Consider the following 8526-nt stretch of genomic DNA (forward strand, 5'->3'; position numbering starts at 1 on the left):
GGAAAAATCCGCACAGTGTACGTTTACACGTATACCTTTCAGCTTTCCAACTTTTCCACTTTTCTCCTTTTCAGTCGTCTTTTTTTTTTTTCCTTCTCTCCCCCTTTCTGGGGTCCTAAAAAATACCCCCAAGACGCACCACAAAATCGAAAGCTGCTTCAACCCTAAGACGGGCCACCATCATCATACTGCTGCTCCTGCTCCTGCTGTTACTCCTCCTTCATTTCACAAAAATGAGAAGAGTACCGACGTTAAAAAAAGAAAAAAAAAAAAATCCGACTCACTTCAGTCAAACACTTTCGACTTTTGTATCATGCTCAACATTTGGATAATAACTGCGTGTGGGTATGCGGAATGGAAAAAAAAAAAAAAAAAAATGATGTTGTGTAGACATATGTATCTCCACTCATGCGCGTAACTCACAGGTGGGTCTTCCAACACGTCTTACCCGATCCAATAACGACAAAAATGAAAATTACGAGAAGTATGGGCCCCACAGGGTGTTTCTTTCCCTTCTTGACCAAGGAGGTCGGCACGTTGCCTCGGTGCGTTATGTTGTTATCAAAGGCGTCAACCTTTTGGCTTATTTTTCTGTTGCTCGCCATCTGAGGGTGGGGAGGAAGCGGAAGGAGTTACACAAAATGGGTAGACATAAAAGTGAAACACATAAGTGTAGCATACACGTGTAGCATTCACGTGTAGCATTCACTGCCAGCACGTTCGCGGGGTGAGACATTCCCCGCCGAGGTAAAGCGAAACATGCAAACAATGGGGGAGGGGGTATCGGGGGGTCAACATTATTTATCTTGTTTTCTTCTTCCATTTTTCCATTTTTCCGTTTTTTTCCCCCTTTTTGGCTCCCCCGGTTGCTCTCTCCCCATACCCTGCTTAAAAAACGTAACTTGTACTTTTTATGGACTTTTTGAACGATTTGTAAAGGCTTTTTTCCTTAAGGCTTTTCACGAAGTCTTGGAGGCTATCCTTATGAGGGCATGCAGGCGAGTATATTCGACCATATACTCAAAAGGGTCACGTGCACAAAAAGGCAAAAGTATAATCGTACAAAAATAAAAATGCACAAACGCGCAAAAGTACAAATATACAAACGCGCAAATGTACAAATGTATACTTGCTTACGAACAAGCGACGCGTAATTTTTATTCGTATTTTTGATAAAAAAAAAAAGATCGCATACTTCGCACAAATAATTAATCACGCAAAGCAACCACCTGTTCGGTAAACTCAAGTGAACAAGTTTAGTCACGTTTGACACCGCCTCCGCTTAGCTCATTTGATCGCCACCTCTTTTTTTTTTGCTTTTGCTCTTTCGCACATTTCTGTTTTGCGCGCCAAGAGAAGGCCCCTACCCCGTCAGTTCACCTATTACATGCGCGCAGCTAAACAAGTACATACATACGTGGGTACATACATACGTGGGTACATACGTACGTGGGTACATACATACGTGGGTACATACATACGTGGGCACATACATACGTGGGCACATACATACGTGTACATGTATACGCACAACTTTGCTGCCTCCCCCGTGTTTCTTTCACAATGTAAGAGTAGCCATTCGTTCACATGACGCAGTTTTTTTTTTTTTATTAGTCCCCCTAAAGTGATCATTTGGTAAGAAAATGTAAGGTGCTTGTGGTGGACTTTGTAGTGAACTTTCTGGTGGACTTTTTTTTTTTTTTTTTTTTTTTTCCCACAAGTCAGCAACCTCCCGATCGAAGCCCTCGCAGAGTACGTACACTACTACTACTACTACTACTACTACTACTACGACCCCCCGAGAATACACACAAGTGGGTGATTGTCCTCCCCAAGATGTGCACGCAATTTTGGGACACCCCTTCACCTGCGTGTACTTGGTCCTTTCTCCGTAGTTAAAAAAAAGACACACACGTGCGGAGAAGCGCCCAAGTGGGAGTAACCGCTTCACACAAATCGTAAAAGCGAAAACACGCAAAGAAGAAAACACGAAAAGAAGGAAACACGCAGATCCGCTTTGCCCCCCGCACCGCAACACAGAAATATGATCATCATCAGGCGCGTGCCCAAAGTAAAGCCTCCCGGAACAACCATTTTTTTAAGCAAAGCTGCCCACTTCAAGTCCACTTATTTTGCTGGCGGCTCGTCGCATAGCCGCTGCTGCTACTCTGCACGCAGAAATGACGACGAAGAAAGAGTAGCACCCAAACAAGAAGAAACTCAACAAAAGAAACACAACTCGGAAAAAAAAACAAACGACAAACATAGCGACATGTGGAGCTTTCTAGCCTTTGAAAAAAACATCACCTTCTTTTCGGTCAATTTTTACATTCTCCTTGCTGCCGTCCTGGCGTTGCACTTTTACAACAAGGCGAACGAAACGAACAGGACCAGCCAAGTGGACCAAGCAAAAGAGCGTGAGCGCAAAAATTTGCTCGAAATGGAAAATAAAAGAAAAAAATTGCAAAACTGACGCAGTCCCGTTCCGCGAACAGACAAATCGGCCACAATCGCTGCATACATATTAAGCTACACCATTTGTAACATTCCCCCCTTTTCTGTTTATCCAGGGTTTGTATCACCACAGCTTAACGACGAAATGGCAATACATTCGTTTTTTACTCACGTGAGGAATGAATACAACGTTTCATAAAATTCCTGTTCATGTGTCATTCCTCAGTTCGTTTATCTGTTCGGGTATCCATTATGACGTCTCCTCGGACGCCCACTCCGAACTGCTTCCTCTCAGGAAATGTAAAAATATGTTAAAAAAATGAAAAATAAAAAAAAAAAAGGAATAACATTTTCCCCCCAATGGACTATATATCCAGTGCGGAAAAGCTATCCTCCAATTAGCTCAACTTTTCACATTCAGTAGGAAAAAAAAAAAAAAACACTTCCTTAATGGCAACAAAACGGCAATAACCATCCAACGAATTACAAACACGACTAGCATCCGCCACACGTACTGCTAGACATGTTTACAATTTCGAATTGGGTCCCTTCTTTCTTCCCGTTCCGTCCGAAAATCTTCTGTTATATAGTTGTCTCTTCTTTGCCCTTCCGGTCAACTTTTTCCTCTTGGACACCTTGGGAACCTTGGGCGTTTGGTTTTTGACCTTTCCCGCTCGAGCTAATGATCCGTGTACCTTTCCTACGGGGAGTGGGGGGGATTCACAATCGGGTGGAGATGCGTAGAATGATCGGTAAGCGGTGCGTATGATGACCCACAAGCGGTGCGTAGAGTGATCTTTTTCACTGCGCAACGAATGCGTGGAGACGCGGTGGTACATATACCCCGTTGCGCCAACTTTGTAAAAAACGACACTTCAGAAAATCGAAGCAACGATACGATCATCCGACAAAATCGAAAGAAGAAGCATTGCAGGAGAGGTACAAACGTGTGCACATTTGACGTAACGAGGATGAAAAACTGGCCAATCGCTAATCCCACTTCTTATTTTAGTCCACCCCATATAGTTAAACCACAGAGGGGGGCACCAAACGGGGCAATACAAGCATATACATGGGGGGCTAAATCGTCTGGGGGTCTCCTTCCCCACACATGGCAGAAAATGCCTCCCTCGAATTACGAAGCTGCTTATCGCTGCTTAACTTAACGCAGTGCAACGCACATACAAGCATCTCTCCTTTGCTCGTACGGGTTTATCTCACAGTGGTACATCGCCGCAATGCATTCTATGCGCAGCCGTTGCCCTCAAAAGGGCTACACTTTCCCTTATGAAAATAAAATATATGCTTACCCATTTTTTCTTTTAATTGGCGCTCTTCTTATCTTAAATCGTGTATCTCCTCTTTGGAGTCAACTTCGATCCTTCCGTAAGGTGAGGTTAAGTAAGTAGCAGTTGCTTCACTTGCAAAAAGGTAATCTTCACTGTAATGGTCAAGATTTCCGCATTGCGTTTTTTAAAAAATGTTGAAAAGTTACGCAAAGTTGAAGTTTATTTTTTTTTTTTTACTTCGCTTGCAGTTCGAATGGAGAAAAAAAAAAAAAGAAAAAAAGAAAAAAGGAAAAAAAAAATTTAATAGGGGGAAGCCCAAACGGGGTTTTTCTTTCCTTTCTCTATTTGGGGATTTTTTTTTTTTTTTTTGCGCCGTTTTTTTCATCGCAAAAGGGGTAACGGATTACTCCTTACGGTTTCGTTTCACCGCTTCCCAACTTTTTGCGTATTCCGTTCTTCCACCTACAAAAGAGGAAGGGGGGAGTGGCATTTTTTTGAAACTCCCTCACAGGCTGCGCATACCATTAACAATTTTGCATTACCTCGAGTGCATCTGTGGAGCGCTTTGTACCATCTGTTCGGCCTGCTTTTACTACTTGGGATTTCCCATTTTTTTCAAAAAAAAAAAAAGCGTATGCCAGCACAGCGCTAGTGGAGACTCAATCAACCAAAAAAAAAAAAAGTTACACGAACTATACACCGTGACAAATAAATGACAGATTTCACTCCTGTGCTTAAAACGCTTTCATTTCACCAACTCACTGATGCCATTCGACTCCTTGGTGAGGCATACCTGACAGGATAACAACACAAGTGGCGCACATTTTTTTTTTTTCCCATTTTAACCTCCCCGTTAAACATTTTCACCAAACATTTTCACCAAACATTTTCACCAAACATTTTCACCCCATTTTTTAATTCATAAAATGAAAGGGAACAAATGAAAAGGAGGGGGGTCCTCGATTGCCATTTTGCAATACGACCATTCGATTGGCCAATCCCCAATACGGCAAAATGGCTCTCCATAAAAAGAAACAAATCCAAACGGCCAAGTTCTCGGCCACAACAACACTATTTATATGTACCTTTTTGGGGTGGAAAAAAAAAAAAAAAGGCACTTCATTTTGCGCCCAGCGAAAAGCTCACATTTTGCCACATTTTTACAAAAAAAAAACATTTCGATTTGCTTAAAAAAGGGCGAAGCAGAAGCAAAATGCAGGTTAAGCAAACGGTGGGGACGTACAAATTATGTAACTCAATGATTACACATGGCTGAGATGGTGGCCAAGCTCTGGCTTTACTGCTGCGCTCAATGTGTAGACAGATGGTATTCTCAGATGACCGCTGCTCACACCTCAATGCGCATGCCGAGGGAGGCCTTTCGGAGCCGCTCCACCACGACTTGGCCGAGGCCAACCGACACGGAAAGGACTCCAAAGGTATCGGGTAAGGTCGACTCCAATAGCGAGAGCGCCGACTCCGATATGATTTTCGCGCTTAGGAGATATCCCGGGTCTTCATTCTTTCCGCTCAAGTGGAGGAAGATCTTCCTCTCCTGGTTGCCACTCTTCGAGTGGGCACCCTCCGCAGGGCCCTTTCCCCTTTTCGCGTCCTCCGAAGAATTGCTTACCCCCACGTAGGATTGCCCAACCACCGCGCAAGTCCAAAAAGCCTTCCTCAACTCAGCCGCCGTCTTTGGCGTGTGTAGCCAGTCCACGTACTTGCTCGCCAAATAGTTGCCCAAACCAAACGGCCTCAGCGCAAACGCCACGACGCTGTTAAACATATTCTTCACAGTTGATAACATTTTCCTCAAAATGTACATGGGAGTCGTCAAATGAGCGTCATACTGCTGATAACTCACAATCAAGTTTTTCCCATACCTATAATTAAGCAAATAATTTGACCACAAAACGTAGGTTTCTTCCGCTGCCGAATAAACTGTCCCAAAACAGTATCCAAATTCTTTCTCATAGTCAAAAAATGATTTTTTTTTATTTTCCTTTTCTAGTAAATAGGAACTCACTTCATCATTCACCACTTTCTCATATTTATTTTCACACAAGTAATGTTCATTGTAGTCATTTTGAACATCCTTCCTGAATTGCAAAATACTTTTTATGGTGCTTTTCCCTACCGTTCTGAACTCACTGCCTTCCGCGGAGAGTCTTACACGAATATATGGACATGGCTGTTTGTACCTTTTTAAAAATTCCTCTTGAATTATAAATGTCCCCAAATCGCTAATGGCTGAAATGAACGATGCGCCGTGAATAATTTTGAGCTTTTTTTTCTTAGCAATTTCGTTGAACTCCTTGTATATTTTCAACATGAACGTATGCTCACCACACACGTCTACATAGTGGCAGTTTCCTTCCACACACGCCTTAACAATATTATACCCGTACGTTGCATAGGGACCCACTGTACTGATGACCACTCTGCACATACTGCAACAACTTAAAATCGAATCGTAGTTACCCACATCGCATTCTTTTGTGTTAATCTTTTCACTACATGTGACACCTTCCTTTTCTTTCATTCTTAACAAAATGTCACTAAACTTTTTTGTACTTCTCACTCCACAGAGGAGTTTTACCTCCCCACTGGAGATCCCCCCTTGGTAGTTTTTCAAAAAATATTCCAATACCATTTGCCCGGTGTAGCCCGTGCTGCCAAGCAGCAGGATGTCGTACTTCTTCCCGTCCATTTGGAGTGCTGTGTGGTACTCCTATAAGGGGTGGTGCCTCTCCTGCAGTTGTGCTTATGCCCGCGCGTACGTATGCTTATACTTACGCGACCATGCACACGTATACGTGTACCTTGCTTCTTTTCCCCTCGATGAACAAACGTCTCCGCTTTGCCTGTCGAGAGATCGAATATCTTTTCGTAACCTCTGCGCAGCATACAAAACGATGCGATTGCACGAGGTGAAACAAACTGAAGTTGTGCGCAACTCTCTGGGACACACCTTTCGCTAGTTTTTTACAGCGCAGTGTTCACCCGAAGGAGATAACAAGTGGGGGACTATATCATGCAGAATGATGTACTGCACATACCAGGACAGACAAAAATAAAATAAATAAAAGTACAAAAAAAAAATACCAAAAAAAATGTACAAATAAAATAACGTATTGAGCCTATTTGACAAAAAACGCCACATAATTTACGACATTCGAAAACATTACGATAAAGTGTCCTTCGCCATGTTTAAGAGGCCTTTTCCTCTCAACCGAAAATGTGGCCTCATTTTCCGTATCCCCATGTGTACGTACCTACATGCGCGCTCACTTGTAGGTACACCCCCTCAGATCAATGTCAAAACGACTTACCACATTTTTTAATCGCATTTTTTAAAATAGCTAGCTACAAATAAAAAAAAAAAAAAAATTGGCTACATTTTGGCTAGCTTCATACTTCGCGAAGAGTAACCCTCTTGGAAGAAATGCCCCTTCAGCAGTTCCAATTAACCGATGGGAAACTACTACACCACGTCAGGGAAAAATGTGCACGAGGAAGGATGCCCCTTTTGGGGGGAGACAAAAGCAGGTTGTACTCATACTACGAACGCAGGCCAAACTCCTTTGTAACGTTACTCCCCGTGGTTGAGTGGCGCAACGCCGCAACCCCGCAACCACAGCTTAGCGTCATACAGGTAAAACGACATACCAACAGACTGTTCCACGAAACATACTTGACACAACTCTGACATGATGGAAGAGAGGTAAATTCGATGCCCTTAATTTGTATCTATCCCGAATGACCTCCCCAAACGAGCATTTCGTCCAGCTTTCATTTTTTTGGGGGTAGGGGGAGGCCGGTTGAACATACGAAAGGTTAGGGACGTAGGGGGTTCTCTTAGTGGTAGATTTTTTTATTTCGGAGCCCCTCAGCCGAGTAGCAAAATATGTATGAAAAAATAGCCACATAAAAAGGGGAGGTTTTTTTCAAGTTTTTTTTTTGTTCGTTTTAAAACGGGTTTCGTTTCGTTTGGTTTTTTTTTTTTAATTGTTTACCATTTTTTATAATTATTTTTTCCGTTTATTTAATTTTTTTTTTTTTTCAAAAACATTTTTTAAACATGGAACAGTTTTTTTGACGAACGATTTGTTCCACATTTGCGTGTTCGTTTTGTGAGTGTTCTGCAGTTCCCATTTGTGAGTGAGTGCTTGTACGTTCGTTTTTTATGGGCCCTTTTGCATAGCCCCTTGTTGCATAAGTTGCGCTGCGAGCAGATGACCGTTTAAGTAACCAAAATGGCAGAGAGGATGTCGCGATGAAGAATTAAACGGGAGTACCACACGTAAGGTAACGAAAAAGTGAGAAATGGAGAAAACGTTAAGAAAAAGTTCCTCCTGAGGGGGAAACAAACGAATGCGCCCCCGCGCACCACTCGTGACCCTTCTGCATAAATACAAATGATGAAAATACCTTGTTGAAAGATTTTGATTTCACGATCAAATGATTGTTCAATCCTCTAAGAAGATCTGACACCTTTTGCTTACAAAAGAAGGAGTTACATTTTTTGTGTTCTCTCCGTATGAGGGACACACGGGTGCGCGGGATGTAGATCCGAAGGGGAACATCTTCCCTGCCGTACCTGTGAAAGATTCACCCACCACTGCTTTGCACATAGCAACATGAAAAAATAATTTCGTCCCCCCCAAGGGAACTCCACTATAGAAAAACAACACATGTGTGCGCCGCCGATTTATTAAACCAAATTACACCCATGTGAAAAAAAAAAAAAAAAAAAAAAAAACCAAAAACAATTAGAACGTAT

The 8526-nt window shown here is 42.5% G+C and overlaps 4 protein-coding genes across 4 annotated transcripts; 1 reads left to right on the forward strand and 3 right to left on the reverse strand.

Annotated features, from left to right (window-relative positions):
• Nucleotides 1–285: 285 nt before the first annotated feature.
• On the reverse strand, nucleotides 286–823 carry PCYB_041120 (ribosome associated membrane protein RAMP4; the record flags this gene model as incomplete). The annotated part of the gene is made up of 3 exons (XM_004225263.1): nucleotides 286–335; nucleotides 449–605; nucleotides 797–823. 3 exons carry the CDS (start codon nucleotides 821–823, stop codon nucleotides 286–288), a joined length of 234 nt encoding a protein of 77 aa, XP_004225311.1.
• A 1221-nt stretch (nucleotides 824–2044) lies between these two features.
• Nucleotides 2045–2473, forward strand: PCYB_041130 (hypothetical protein; the record flags this gene model as incomplete). Its single annotated transcript, XM_004225264.1, has 1 exon — nucleotides 2045–2473. One exon carries the CDS (start codon nucleotides 2045–2047, stop codon nucleotides 2471–2473), a length of 429 nt encoding a protein of 142 aa, XP_004225312.1.
• Nucleotides 2474–2626: 153 nt separating this feature from the next.
• Nucleotides 2627–3989, reverse strand: PCYB_041140 (40S ribosomal protein S30). The gene is made up of 2 exons (XM_004225265.1): nucleotides 3766–3989; nucleotides 2627–3154 (listed from the first exon to the last, which is right to left on the reverse strand). The coding sequence occupies exon 2, from the start codon at nucleotides 2954–2956 to the stop codon at nucleotides 2858–2860; it is 99 nt and encodes a 32-aa protein (XP_004225313.1). The 5' UTR covers nucleotides 2957–3154; nucleotides 3766–3989; the 3' UTR covers nucleotides 2627–2857.
• Nucleotides 3990–5091: 1102 nt separating this feature from the next.
• PCYB_041150 (hypothetical protein) lies at nucleotides 5092–6453 on the reverse strand (the record flags this gene model as incomplete). The annotated part of the gene is made up of 2 exons (XM_004225266.1): nucleotides 5092–5626; nucleotides 5654–6453. 2 exons carry the CDS (start codon nucleotides 6451–6453, stop codon nucleotides 5092–5094), a joined length of 1335 nt encoding a protein of 444 aa, XP_004225314.1.
• Between the last annotated feature and the right edge of the window lie 2073 nt (nucleotides 6454–8526).

Source organism: Plasmodium cynomolgi, chromosome 4 (assembly GCF_000321355.1).
Source record: "Plasmodium cynomolgi strain B DNA, chromosome 4, whole genome shotgun sequence".
In the NCBI taxonomy this organism is placed as follows: domain Eukaryota; phylum Apicomplexa; class Aconoidasida; order Haemosporida; family Plasmodiidae; genus Plasmodium; species Plasmodium cynomolgi.

Excerpts from the sequence above, each read along its gene's own strand:
- PCYB_041140 (XM_004225265.1), bottom strand. The coding sequence starts at position 2,956 with ATGCTAGTCGTGTTTGTAATTCGTTGGATGGTTATTGCCGTTTTGTTG.